Raw genomic sequence first — 14828 nt, 5'->3', positions numbered from 1 at the left:
TCATTTAGAGGGGAAGGACTGAGAGACATCGGACTATGAATTCTTAATGTAATACACAGTCTCTTCCCAGAATATGTACTGACACCTGTATACATACCGATACCTGTATTGATAAGTTAATTTAGGGGGAAGTGTAGCCAAAGTAACAGGAATCCATATCTTAAATAGACTGATAAGGGGAAGGGTATTGTGTGCGTCAGGATAGTCTGTAAACCCTGAAGTACCCAACCAATGGGGAACAGGGGAGGGAAATTGCTGCCGGGATTTTGGGGAGATATAAGCAGGGGCTTTTTGCCCTATTTGGTGTGCCTACCTTTAGGTAGAACACCCGGTCTTGCAAAATCGTTATTAAAATATGCTTTGCCAAGACATCCTGCCTGGGCCTATTATATTTGCAAAAGAATTCTTTCCTACATCCTTATATGTTCAAAAGGGAAAGAGAGAAAGAGAGTGGTAGAGAAGAAAAAAAAAACCTAAGGTATAAGGGAGAGAGAAAGAGAGCAATATATATATATATATATATATATATGGAAGGAGAGGCGACGAGATGTGGGTATAGAAAAAAGGAGAGAAGGAAAGAGCAGAGACAAAGGAAAGAAAAGAGTGAGGGATCCAGTTTCTTACAGCCCTGCAGTGTGGATGACAGGAATTGTACGATGATGTGTGGCCTTGGTGTTCCATGGTGAGGATGCTGGGGTCAGGAGCGCAGCATCCTCCGATGTCTGGTTCAGAGTGAGGGTCCTCAGGGTGCTGGTATTCTCTTGCTGAGGCCAAGCTGGTATTCCCTTGGTGAGACTGGTATTCCCCCCATGTGTTGTTTTAGGGTGAGCCTTTTATAGCTCCCAGAGTAGAGGAAAGTCGGGGGGGGGGGGGGGACAGAAGTGGTGATTGCAAAAGAGTGACAAGTCTGGACATGTCCTGGGCCACGTTGAGGGTCTCCCTTTGTGTCGTGCAGAAATCCAAGGGGAAACGGTCATTGCAAAAGATCACCAAGTTTCGACAAGCCCTGTGTTAGCAAACGAAACACATAACCATGGACGTAGTTATATGTGGTGGTTTTATTTCAGCACTGGGAAACCAGGGGTTCGCACCCAAAGCTGGTTTCAACAACTGATTCGAACTCCATTACATTTATACAATTTGGTCATATACATATTCATTAGGTTTACAACGTATGTGTTGCATATTCATTAGATTACACAACTGTTTTACAATTTCAATTACGACATCTTTGGAACTACTCTAAGCATGCGCAGTGTCCTCTGGTGGTCGTTTAGGTGGTCTTCAAGATGAAGTAAGTAGTCTTCTTCACTCATGTCCATTTCATCTCTGTCACAGCACATTCGCCCTATCCATATGCTCATTATAGAATCCTGTGAGACTCTTGGATGCACATCCTACACTTTCAAGATAAGATAAAGGCTAGCTTTCAGCTCTCTATTCTCAAACTAAGATAAGAACTTGAATACAACCTGCAAAGCTTCAAGATGAGGTAAGAATCTTGGACATAGTTTACAAAACCAATACAGCTTACAAAAAAAAAAAAACCAAACAACAGTTCAACTATAACACCTGGGCCATGATAAAGGGGTCTCAACTTTTCCCCTTTGTTTGCCAAGCTGGGCATATCAGGAGATGGGGCTATGTGCCCTCCAGCACATCCTCCGTCTCCTGTCGGTCAACCAGCCAAAATTGTGGCTCATTAGCTTGTCGTTGATGTGCAGATCACAGTGCCTCCTGCTCTGAATGTGTCTTCTTCTGGCTGAACTAGTCACAATGTTTTCAGCCATGATCCTTTATCAATGCGCAGCACCTGGCCACCAAAAGGGCTGGCCATGTCCTGGGTGCATCCAGCACAGCATTGCCAGCCGGGCAAGGGAGTTGACTGTTCCACCACTGCACTGGTTTGATTCCACATAGAGTACTGGCCAGTTTTGGGCAGCTTGATGTTTGACAAACAGCAAATTATTCAAGTGTGGATTAAGGAGGGGCAACCAAGATGGTGAAAGGCCTCAAGGACAAAATTTATGAGGAGATGACTTGGTCTGTTCAGCTTGGAGAAGGCTGAGGGGTGTCCCCATGGCCATCTAGAGCTCCATCATGGGGGGCAGCAGCAGGGAAGGTGCTGATCCCTTTCTGGTGACCAGCAATAGGACATGAGAACGGAATTAATGTGTGTCAGGGGAAGGTCAGGTTGGACATGAGGAAACAGTTCTTCACTGAGGGGGGTGGTCAGTCCGTGGAACAGGCTCCCAGGGAAGTGGTCACGGTACCAGACCTGTCAGAGCTCAAAGAGCATCTGGATGATGCTCTTAGTCACATGGTTCAGTTTTAGGTGTTCTATGAGGAGCAGGGAGTTGGACTTGATGATCCTGACAGGTGCCTTCCAGCTCGAGATATTATGCGGCTCCATGAAGATGTATTTGAGGCCTGCCGTGTGGCAATGGCAGAACAGGACATGGCCACGGCTGCCACCCAAATGCGGGCGAGAAACCATGCTGGGGGGCGGTGTGGGAACAGCAGTTCCAGATAAAGGGTCTTGGACAGGTTATAGAGAAGTATGGTTTTTGTGAGTGTAAGAAGTGATAGCCCAGGCCAGTGATAAGGATATCTCGGGTCGGAAAACCGCCCCCATAATGATGTGTGAATGTTGGGCCTGGGCGTGTGAATGAGTGGGTCGGAACGCTGCCCACAGTCACGAGTGTGGTGTGTTTCAAATACCATTTTTGAAAAAACGGTCTAACCTCTTGGTCCAGCCCTGTATCTGTAAACATATAAATTGAGAACTGTTAATAAAAGAGAGCTCAGCTCTGCCTGGCTCTGGTCTCGCTGCTAACAAGAACTCTGTGCGTCTCTGCCGGCGTCCCAGTGTACACCGTTCCTAGTCGCCGCAAGTCGTGCCCCGTGTGGGTGTGTGACCTTTGGAGGCGGTGCCGGCGGACGGACCTCCCCGGGCGCCTCCGGCCGCTTCCTGCCGGCGCCTGTTGTGGTTCCGGGGCGGCCGCAGCATGGAGCCGGCGGCGGAGAGCGGTGAGCATCGGGGCAGTGCGGACCGGGCCCGGCCGAGGCCGCCCCGCGACCCAGCTGACCCCCATTCTTTTCTTTCCCATCTCCTTGCAGACGCTGAGATGCTGGGGGCACCCGACCCGGACCTGGCGGCCACCATGGGCTTCTCCGGCTTCGGTGCGTTGCGATGTGGGCCGCGGGGGGGCTTGCTTGGGGCCGGCGGCCCTTGGTGGGGAGCCCTAGGGGAGGTTGGTGGCCGGAGGTGCAAACGAAGCGGTTTTCCTTTCGCACTCCTGGCGTGGAGCTGCTGGAGTGTCTGTGGCCAGGGTGAGTCTGTGATCTAGTCTAATTTTCTTTATTTTCAGGGAAGAAAGCTCGGACTTTTGACCTCGAAGCCATGTTTGAGCAAACGAGGAGAACTGCAGTGGAGAGGAGCAGGAAGGTCTTGGGTAAGAAATGTGAGCGTTGTCAGCTAATGCATTTTAAGAGGTGTTTTGTTCTTCTGTCTTGGGGTGTCATTTTAAGTGTCTCAGACTGACTGCCAAAAGGGCAAAAAACAAATGCAGTTTTGTTCGAGGAAGACAGCTCTAAGCAACCCGGGGACTGGTAAAAAGCATGTTTTGCAGGAAAGCCAGGAATAGCAGGTTATATAGCAGCCCACAAATTTACCTCTGTTTTCTGCTGTGCTGGCAGTGGTTAAGTTTTCAAGACAGTTGTTTGAGAGTGGGAGATGGGAAAATTTCTGTCTTGCTGCTTTTAAACAAGCAAACAACATTCTGAAGAAGGCCATTGGGAGACGCTTTTGCATGTTCTGGAACTCTCTTTGCCAGCCCAAATGTCCATGCCTTCTCCCTCCACTTGGACAGTTTGTGCAGAATATCTGATTGTGGCTTTTATTTTTTTCTGATGCTATGCCATCATAGTTGAGCAGCTTTTTGCCCATTAGATTACATTTAACCTGCTGTCTATGGAGTTAGTAGACTTGAAGCACCTTATCATAAAGAAAGCAGTTCTATATGAAAGAATGAGATAACCATGGTGTTGGTGTGTTTGTTGTAGTTTTTATTTTGATTCTGTACAGAACCACAAGAATAGACATCTCTGAAGGCCCATGGGTTTGTGGACTTTAAGACACTGTGAAATTCAAATATACAAGGGATTCCAAAATTTGATTAGGACGATGTTTTTGTGTTGGCCAAATCTAAACACAACAGCATGTTTCCATCTTGGAAACCTTTTCATGTTTAATACTGGTTCAGGCTGAGCTGTTATTCTTTCTGAGAGATCATTTGCTTATACCATGTTTTAATATAGGAGGGAAATCCAGTAAGTGGTTATGAAAACACAATGTTTTTAAGTCAAGACATCTTGAACTGAATCTTGAATGTGTCCCTTCCCTTGTCCCCCTCATCCAAAGTTTTCTAGGGTCTTACCCATAAGGTATGCACAAGACATTTTGTTGTTTACATGGTTGATCATTCTACCAAAAATTACAAAGCTTTGTATGTAATTCAGCTCTTTAGCTTAGAAACAAGTTTTGGGATTCAGAATAGAACAATCAGAATGGTGTATGTTTTATAGCTTTTATTTCGAGGGGGGTAATGTGAGCATTTTATGTTCAGATTTCCTAAGATATACTGTTGACTTTTAGCATTTTGGAATACCTATGATAAATTTTGGAAATGTCTCCTCTGCTACCCAACCTGTGGATAAAAACAAGTGAGACCAAAATGCATTTCCTGGTCTTGGGTCTTGCAGGTGTTTGTGTTTCTCTTCAGAGGAAAATGTTCCCTTGCTTTGCTGTGGAATGTGTTTTTAGTTAACAAACAGTGAGCAAAAGAAGAAAGTTGTGTTTCTTGTGTAGAGAGAAAGTAACTTTTCTCTGTCTAATTGAAGTTATTTGAGCACTTTTAGAAATACAGTAGCTGTATCTATTACACTCATAATCACAGAATCACATAAAGGTTGGGGTTGGAAGGGATCTCTGAAGATCATCTGGTCCAAACCACTTGCTAAAGCAGGTTCACTCAGAGCAGATCGCACAGGAATGTGTCCAGGCGGATTTTTAATGTCTCCAGAGGAGACTCCAGAACCTCTCTGGGCAACCTGTTCCAGGGCTCTGGCACCCTCAGAGTAAAGAAGTTTCTCCTCATATTCAGATGGAACCTCCTATGTTTCCATCTGTTATCGTTCGGCACTGCTGAAAAGAGCCTGGCCCCATTCTCTTCACATCCACACTTGAGATATTTATACACATTGATGCGATCCCCTCTCAGCCTTCTCCAGGTTGAACAAAACCAGCTCTCTCAGTCTCCTCGTAAAAAAGATGCTCCAGACCCTTAATCATCTTTGTGGCCCTGTGCTGGACTCCCTCCAGTAATTCCTTGTTCTTCTTAAACAATTCCTTGTTCTTCTTAAACTGGGGAGCCCAGAACTGGAGGATGCAGTACTCCAAAGGTGACCTCACCAAGGCAGAGTAGAGGGGGAGGAGAACCTCCCTTGACCTGCTGGTCACAGTCTTCTAATGCACCCCAGGATACCGTTGACCTTGTTGACCACAAAGACACATTGTTGACTCATGGTTTAGTTGTTGTCCACCAGGACTCTCAGGTCCCTCTCCACAGTGCTGCTTTCCAGCAGGTCCACCCCATCATGTACTGGTGCCTGGGGTCGTACTGGCCTCCAGTTTCCTGGGTCATCCTTCTTGCCCTTTTTGAAGACTGGAGGGATGTTGGCTTTCATCCAGTGCTCAGGCACCTCTTCTGTTTTCCAAGACCTTTCAAAGATGAAGGAGAGTGGCTTTGCAATAACATGTACCAATTCTCTCCACACTCGTGGGTGTATCCCATCGGGGCCCAAGGGTTTGTGGATGTCCAGTTTGCCTGAACAATTTCTAACCTGATCCTCCTCAACCAAGGGAAAGTCTTGCTTTCACCACACTTTATCTCTTATCTTCACAGTCCATTCTTATTTATATTAATACTTCAAAATGGAAGGTTCTGTTCACTTTGATTTTTTGCACTGTTGCACAAGGATTCTTTTTCAGTAAGTGAATAAACTCTTCATACAAACAACTCTTCGTATTTATATTCCATAAATTATATTTGGAGTTCAATTATTTACACCTGTGTATACTTAGGTACTAATTTACTGCCTTACGCTATGAAAACTTCATGAACTCTCTGAAGTACTCATACTGAGGTAGTATAGTGCTGAAAATATTGAACTATCAGCCTCCTTATATGATCAACTTACACTTGATAGTGTGTACAAACTACCAACTGGGATGTGTTTGCATTTTCATTTTGACATTTTGGTTTTCTGAGTGATCATTGCAGTAACAATGGGAATTTAACTTAAATGGAAAAGTAATTTACTTTCAAGTGAAATCCTTTATTTGCTATTACCTCTTCAAGTATTTCACGTAGGTCTGAAAATGAAGAAAATAATTTTACTGTCTTCAACAAACCTCTGATTTTATTATTTACTAAAAGTCTTTGTCATTTACATACTTTTTCAGAGGCTCGTGAAAAAGAGATGGAAGAGCAGGCTGAAAAAGAGTTTAGAAGTCCATGCACAGATTCATCAGCTTCAGCATCCAGTGCAGCAGGAGCTGGGCCTGTGTTAACCAAAAGGTACTTAAATATAGTGGGAGATTCCATGTAACAGCTTTCTTATCTGAAGAGGATTTTTTTTTTTTTGACAGCATCACTGTCATTTAATTTGTGTGAACATGTGTATATTATCAGAAGTATTTCAGTGGAAATACTGATTTTTATTTATTTTACTTAATCTGTGCTTTCTTAGTTAATCTGTACATTTGTTAGTTAATTTTGCTGTCTCTCACCTAGTCCTGTTTGGCATACTTTTTTAAAAATAACCACAATGTTATCTGTGGATTTTTTGAAAATATTAGGGCAAAGATAATAAATACATACGCTGATTTAATAAGCAGCTGTTTTTCCCATAAGATATACTTGTTCATGTCTGCTGAAAAACAAAGCAAAGTACTAGAGAGCCCCTGTATGCACATTGTATAGAGTTGTGATGGGATTGAGAAAATATTTTGGTTTGACTTACTCTGAAATTTATTCTCAAATTTGCCGACATTTGTTATTGACAAAAAATGTTACTCCTTTGACAGTTTGAATTCTGAAACCCTGGGAAATCAAAAGTAGCTGAAGGTAATGGGGGCCACAAAACTCCATTGCATGATAGGGATTGCAGAGATCAGTGCACTGTAACCTTGAAGTTTCTGTGTCTGTGGAAGTCTAATCACCCATACAAGACTCTAGTAGACCTATATATATGTGTCTTATGGACTGTTAGAGTCTATACATGGTAGGTTATGATAGACAAAAAACCAATTCCTTACACTTCTCTGAATCCTGGAAGAGGGGCTGGCAAACTGGTTCTTTCTTCACAACATCTGGTAGAGTAGGGCTATAAGGCTGAAAGTTGAAGGAAACACCACTTGTTTTGTCCTTTCTGTCAACATCATTCCCAGTAGCTGTCAGAAGGGTACATAAGCTTTTTGGTGTGGCTGCATTGGGATGTTCTTACATTTGACTTTCTTCCAGTCAGGACAGAGGGTATCAGTAGCTGTAGCCCGAGTACTTGGCTGTCCCTGCCAAGCTCGAAGTGTGGTGAAAAGTGGCACTGCATTTCGCATACAGAATGATTACACTGCCACTCAAAATACTGAAATGTTTGATTTGATCAATTTATGCTTGCTAGCAAACGAGGGAATGATAAGGGTAGGCAATTAGGAAGGAAGCTAGATACTGTTCTTGGGTGTCTGTAGAATTATCTGAAAACCTAGGACTCCAGGACTGAAAAGGCCTTGAATCATGTTGTATGCATTCTTCTCACTGGCAGCTACAGTATATATTTGGCTCCATTCCAAAACTAATTTAACAGTTTGACTTTTTGGGAACAGATACTGTTAGTCTGGGAACGCATACCAACTCTTAAAATACAACTGTTTTGCATATATAATACTATTGCAAAGTTGTTGGTTTTGGGGATGTCTAACTTGAAGAACGTTGAAGGTCCCAAACCATTCCTCACATGCTGGAAAACCTTTCTAGTAGAAAGATATCAATTGCCGTATTGTTGTATAAAAAAAGAGGTCTTTTTATTTGTGTTAGATTTATTAGATAATCATATCCTGATCTAGGTCTTTCAGTGTCTGTGATTGCTATATAAAACAAAGTTTGTATGTAGAAGTAATATCTTTTATTAGGCTAGTAAATACAGTTGGAAATTAGACAAGCTCTCAGACATGCAAGCCCTTCTTATTAGTGTAGCATCTGAGGACCTAATTTGTGTTGGGTTTTGTTTTGATTTCTTCCTAAAATAGGATTTTGATTGCTTATCCAACATAAATATTTGCTTGGTGTGCAGCTGGTTTGGGGGAGCATAGTGGGGCTGAAGTCTCTGTCACAATTACATGCTTTAGAACATGTTTTCATAATTCTTTATTATGTTCTTAAACTTGTATGTTTTTATTATAGTTTTTAAGTGATAGCCTAAATTTAAATCCCTGTACCTTTGTTGTGTTTTTATTTTCCTTATTAACACATCTTGTACACTCTGCTCACTCACACAAATGCTCTTAACATATAATCTCCTAAACCAAGTCTAGCAATTTGAGTTTGGCTCACTCATCTGAGAGGAACATATGATTTCCACTGCAAGGTATCGCTGTGATGATACACTGTATCTAGTCAAAAGGCAATTTTTTCTGCTTTTGGACCTTCTGCAAGTTAGAATACTGCTTATTTGGTAACTACCAGCAGAGGGAGCACACTTGTTTTGAATAAACTGAGGGAATGCGTGTACTAAATAGCTCTGCCTACTTTTCAGAAATTTTCTAATGCCAAAAATATAATGTACACAAAATTGATTTGGACAACAGCAAAAAGATAATTTAATTTAATTTTTAGAATATAGATTTATGATGGTATTAAGTACTTGGTTTGAATTGTCTGGTTCCCTTTTATTCTTAACCAGTGTTATAAACTAATTGCCATGCTTTGTGTTCTCGCATGGGTTGTGAAATCCATACTAGTGATGTGGTACTGCTTTTTTCACAATCTGTCTTTTTCTTTGTTTTATTTTTGTCCATTTTTTTGAACTGTCTGTCACTATGGTATTCCTTTTCTTTAAGCTTTATTTTTACTTTCAAAGTGATAGTGGGCCTACACTTTTAATAAAAAATAGTTTACCTTATACTGCTAATTTCAGTGTTTACAAATTCACAACAGTGCTCAATATCTTTTATCTGAAAATTACTATGGAAGTGCCAATGTTTTTGAAATAATATCTTCTTTTAATTTTTCCATGCAGAGAGGAAACCTGTAGTGGAAGTGAAGACAGCTCAGATGAAGAGTTTACTGGTGCTTCCAGGCAGTCTCAGGCCTCTGCTCAAGGTCCAGCTGAGGATACTGATGATGAAGATGATGAATTCATTGGGCCACCGCTTCCACCTGGTTTCAAGGACAGTGATGACGATAATGACGATGATACAGAGGAGGAAGAGAATGTAAGTGTTTTGCTCCTCTTTAATGTTTTAACACTTTCAGCAGGCACTAATTTTTAAGTGTGCTTTTTGCTTTATGATTGAATTTGCAGGTGAAGTATGACTGTTGTTTGAAATGCATTTTTTTGTGTTTTTTTTTCTAATGATTATTCAACAATGCAAATAATTGTTTGCATGTAAAAATGTCAGGATTTAAAAAAATGTATGCATGTGAATCTCAAGGGAGATTCATCATAGATTAGTGTATATTATTTACTGTCTTTTGTTTCCACGTTATGAAAGAACTGTATAAAAATATTTTGTATAAATGTTTTATATAGTTTATTTCCCAGTGCTGCACATATAGAATTTTTTACAAAAAAGAGGAGGTGGAGGTGGACTTGAATCTAGGGAGAACAATTGTGCCAAAGCTGTTCTGAGAAAATGAATCAGGGTAACTCAGGGCTTTTTTTTTCTTTACATAGCATAGCAGCGTGGGAAAGCAGTATTGTTTAGTAATTGAGAAATTACAGGAAGATGCATAACAGCTCTTAAATGGTAAAACTGTGTTTATTTTTGGAGGCAATGCATATGTTCCACAGAACAGGGCAAGGCTTTCAGTCGTAGAGGTAGCTTATGAAGGGAAGGTTATGAGCAATATAATAGAAAATGTCTATTTCTTTTTAACCCCTCTGTACTATATCATGCGGGGTACCTATTTTCTCTTGTCCTTCATCAAAGATGGCTGCACCTTAGTAGGGCTTTCTGCATTGAAATCTCTGAAATACAGTCTATTGTGCATATAAATGATTCTGGAAAAAAAAAACAACTGGATTGTTGGTTTAACTTGATGTCATGTGCTAATGAGATAGGGATTTTAAAATTATTTTATATGATTGCTTGCATGCCTTTCAGATTTATGTATTCTGAGCACTGAATATAATTTATGTTCATTGTCTCTCTCCAAAGGTCAGTGGAGATTTTGTTTAGCAAAGCTCTTGCTTTAGTTCTGTAAACTTCTCTAGAATACCAAAGGGAAAACAATTTGTGGAAACAGACAACCTGTCTTTCCCTACTAGTGGCTTTGTTTGCTGGTTTACTCTTTTAATTTTTAACTTGATTACGGTATTAATTTTTTATTCATATATATTTGAATAATGCTGCAACTGGCTCAATAAAGTGGAGTTGCTGGAAACCAGAGTTCAAATACCCCAATGAAAAGTTTCAGACGAAAAGGTAACTTGCAGACTGGTGTTATTTAAGTTTGTCTGAACTTAAGACAATAGTTAAAAAGCAGTCTAGAATATATTTAGTTGAGAATAAGCAGAGCAGCAGAAATATGAGACTTGTGGGTTTTCAGTCTAAACAGTTAATTTATAACTGGGAAGATTTTGTGTCAGCATGGATGCCAGAGGCCTTTGGGGTCCAGAGCCTCCCCTCACTGCTGCTCATGAACTCAGTTATTTTCTTTCCTGTGAAGGGAATCAGGAAGCAGCTGTGCTTTCCTGATTTCCTGTTGATCGATTGGTGATCACAGTGTGATCCTGTGAGCCCCAAGGAAGGCAGGTGTTGCTGTTATGAGAACTCTATGGTTCCTTTTTCGTGCTTGTGGTTGGTACACATCAGGGCAGAACTGGGAGAAAAGAAATTGAAAGCTCTGTTGAATAATTCTTTTGTTTTGTTTGCAGATGTACTGTGAGAGACTCTTTTGTTATTGTATTTTGCTGCTGAAGTAACTTCTTTAAAACTGAAGTATCTATGTTTCTGACCCTGAAAGAAACAATTTTTTCTTTAATAGTTGTATGAGTTGCAGTTCTGTAATCTGAAGTCTTGTGAACTTTGTATAACAGATAAAATGCGTTAGAATACTGGCTTTGCCCTGGTAGCTTGCCACTGTCTCTCCAGCCTAATTTTAGATGTGTTTTTTGTTATAGAAACATCAGTTTTCCACCATTGCTTGTTCAGTTGTTTTTACTTTCTCATGAGAAACCATCTATAGAGACATTTGTCAAAATTGATTGGTATGAGGCTAACATCTTTTGAGTATAGGGTTGGCCCAGGAATGCCCAGCTCGCATTGGGTATTTTACTTGATAATCATTAGGTAGAAGGAGCAGCTGGTGGTTGTTGTCTTTGATGGGCATTTTTCATACCTTACTGGTGTGTTTATAGGAAAATTAATAACAGCAGTTTATTGCTGAAGGTTTTGAATTAGCACTGTTAGGTTTTTTTTTTGAGTACTGTGTTTCTGTCGGTTACATTTACATGTGATAGGAACAGAATAAATTTTTGAGGGGATCCATAGATACTATATGACGTGAATTCTGACTTGAGTTACTTTTTTCTCTGAATTTATGTAAGTTCGTTTTCATATACTCAAGTCTTCATGTTAGCTGTTGTAAAGCATTTTTCTGTGTTTGATGAAATGTGTTAATACCTCTGGTAGTTACCTTCAACAAATAAATATTCAGATTTAATGACTTATTCATTTAGTATAATTCAGCTCTATTTGTTGCAGAATTGATGATTTTACCAAGGTTTAATATGCTTGAAGTACTTTATAGTGCTTGTTTTGTAGTGTAGGGAAGTCTACTGTATTAAGTATATTTTAAGGACAGTAGGCACACTTGGTATCTGTGTGGATTGCTTCCAACTCATAACATTATGTGAATATTCAATGAACATTCTGTCAATTTCCTCTGATATTTTCCTCTTGTTATAGTTTTCCTTTTTGTGTGAAAGACTTAAGTTAATTTTGGGAGTGAGGAAAACAAGAAGCAAGTTGTCTGCTTGAGTTGTCATCAATGCTTTTTCTCCTAATGGTATAAAAACCTGGTTGGATCATCAGTGCCAGTGTTTCACACGGTTTTAAGCTGAGAGGGGGAAGGAGGAAGCAGTGTGTCTCACATAATATGAAGCTTTTCAGGTTTGGTTTCTATCCTGAAAAGTATGCCTGTCTTGAAAACTTGAAAAAAAAGTTTAATTTCCAAGCAGGAATGTTTTAAAAGAGAAATTGGCTTAATTTTCAGAGGGCAAATTCTTAATGAGGGCAGTATTTCATGTGTTAAATTTTGAGGCTGGGAGACAGTCTTTGTTGCCCTGGCAAGAGGCACTGGGATTGTATCTCGTGTTCATGCAATCAAAATAAAATCTGTCTGGATGGGGACAGGAGTCTAGCCAAAGCAGTTGTATCAGGTTTGGTGGGTGGACTGCTTTAAATCTAGGACATAAGCCAAGGTAAGGGTGATCCCTATTAAAAGACGTTAAAGACGTTAGAGTTTGTATTTATTAATATTCTTTTCTACCTGTAAGTAGAAACTGTGCTGACGTCTTTAACAGAACTTAATAAAGTGCTAGCATCTTGTGACACTTTTCCTTCCTTGAAGGAACGTGTATAGAGGTGGTTGTTGAAAGAATTTGCCAGATAGATTTGCAAGGCTTTATCTTCTTTCTGGAGCTTAGTTACAGTTGATTCTTCTTTGGAATGGAGAACTATTTCTCCCTGATGTACCGAAGGGATACTAATCATGTTGTAATTATGTCCCTGAAACAAGCATAGCCTTGGGCCTCTCAGGGCTATACTCTGATTTGGGCATTTTTCCAAAATGATAGCATAGCTGTATTCCAAGTTTTAGAATTGTTTTGAGACACTTTTAAATTTTTGCAGAGGTTTAAAACAGGACATACCAATAATACTCATTTGTTCAGAATGGAGGAAAGCCATTTCCTGCTGATTTAAATGCAGAATTTAAGGAGACTGTAATTGCATCTATTAGAACTTGGCTATGGTACCAGGCTAAAAATCATGGTGTTGTAAAAATAAATCAATGTTGTGGGATTTTTTTTAGTCTTACTAAGGAGTTACAGCATTTAGGCTGAGAATTGTCTATCCTGGTAACTGCTCAATCTTATTTACCCAGTCATGTTTCATCTTGTCTAAAGAAGAAAAAGTGAAATAAGCTGAACAAAGCAGTTTTGTGTGTGCAATAGAGACAGAAAAGTGTAGATCTGAGGATAAGAGGCATTATTTTTTGAACTACTTCTAGTCATTGGTATGTTGATGACAGATAGGTAACAATTACTATTACTTTCAATGTTCTTTAGTGTTACCTTCCTATATAATGAGGAGGAAAATCCTTCTGTCATAAATGTGCATATTGTTCTTCAGTCACGACAGTATTTGTGCTGTAAAAAACAAGAAAATGTATTTTCTTCATATTAAACTTGGAACAAGCAATGGAATTTTTGTTAAAGGTAATTGATGTGGTTACTGGTGTTCCAAAAGAATGAGAAAGATTATCTCAAAAGTGAGTTAGAAAGGGTTTGCAAGCTTTACAAACATTAAAAGAAAACAAAAATCAGACCCCTACATTTTGTAAAGTGAAGCTCAGTATAAGAATGTGAGAATCAGTCAGAATCTGGAAGGGAAGGAATACTTAATATAAGAAACTGAGAGCATCATATGAACAATGTACAAGAGGCAGCTAACGGGGTAATTCCCTTAGGGAATGTTTGTCTTTCATAAAAAGGCATGGGGTATTTGCTTTTCTCCTCTCAAACCCTGTGCCCCAGAGTTCATGACTACCAGTTGTCACCGGAGAAAGCGAATGTACTTGTAAGATGTCTGTTGATCAATTCTACAGAGCGTAGTAAGGCCAAGACTACTCAGCTGTGTGTGTATCATACCAGGCCTTTTTGGTGGCATGATATCAGTTTTAATAAATTAGTAATGTGACTGAATATGATAAGTTTTAGAATGTTTCCTCTACAGATAGGTACTTAGTCCTATGAGTTTGTTTTTAGACATATTTTGTGAGAAAATTAATAGGCATATATTTTTTGCCTTCAAGGTACTTAAAAGTCAGAGAGAACTGACTTAGTAGTATTAATATTAAGTAAAATGTGATATAGAACATACAGAACATAGTAATAGTTACTGTTACTACTGTCCTTCTTAACAAAGTTTAGCGATCTTCCTATATCCTGTTTTTACTTTTTGCCAGCTACTTTGGAGATCCTTTTTCAGGTCAGCCTGACCTGATGTAGCCTGTAGGAAGCTTCTCTAGGAGCTGCTGGTACCACTTCTGTATTTTTAAAGGGAACTGCTAAGAGTCATGCTAAGTGTCCTTCATCACTGGGCCAGATACGCTGTGGCTGTAGAGCTCCCACACTTGAAACATGGGATCCTCATGCTCATCTCTCCTGTGATCCTTAGTTTCTTTATAGCTAGAAGAATTTTGTAGATAGAGTGGAAATATTTTGAATTTTTTTCTGCCAGATTTGTCTGAGTCATGGGTAAC

At 40.0% G+C, this 14828-nt stretch overlaps 1 protein-coding gene across 1 annotated transcript in view; it reads left to right on the top strand.

Annotated features, from left to right (window-relative positions):
* The first annotated feature begins 2975 nt into the window (after nt 1-2975).
* The window catches only part of WDR70 (WD repeat domain 70), a 127732-nt gene continuing 115879 nt past the window's right edge, over nt 2976-14828 (top strand). The window contains exons 1-5 of the mRNA XM_065860846.2: nt 2976-3030; nt 3121-3183; nt 3372-3455; nt 6527-6641; nt 9358-9553. Coding sequence (XP_065716918.1) covers nt 3009-3030; nt 3121-3183; nt 3372-3455; nt 6527-6641; nt 9358-9553 — 480 coding nt within the window. The 5' untranslated portion in view covers nt 2976-3008. The remainder of the gene's footprint in view (nt 3031-3120; nt 3184-3371; nt 3456-6526; nt 6642-9357; nt 9554-14828) is intronic.

Source organism: Patagioenas fasciata, chromosome Z (assembly GCF_037038585.1).
Source record: "Patagioenas fasciata isolate bPatFas1 chromosome Z, bPatFas1.hap1, whole genome shotgun sequence".
Taxonomy (NCBI): domain Eukaryota; kingdom Metazoa; phylum Chordata; class Aves; order Columbiformes; family Columbidae; genus Patagioenas; species Patagioenas fasciata.
Note: the sequence above shows the minus strand (reverse complement) of the source record. Positions and strands in the feature narration are given on the sequence as shown.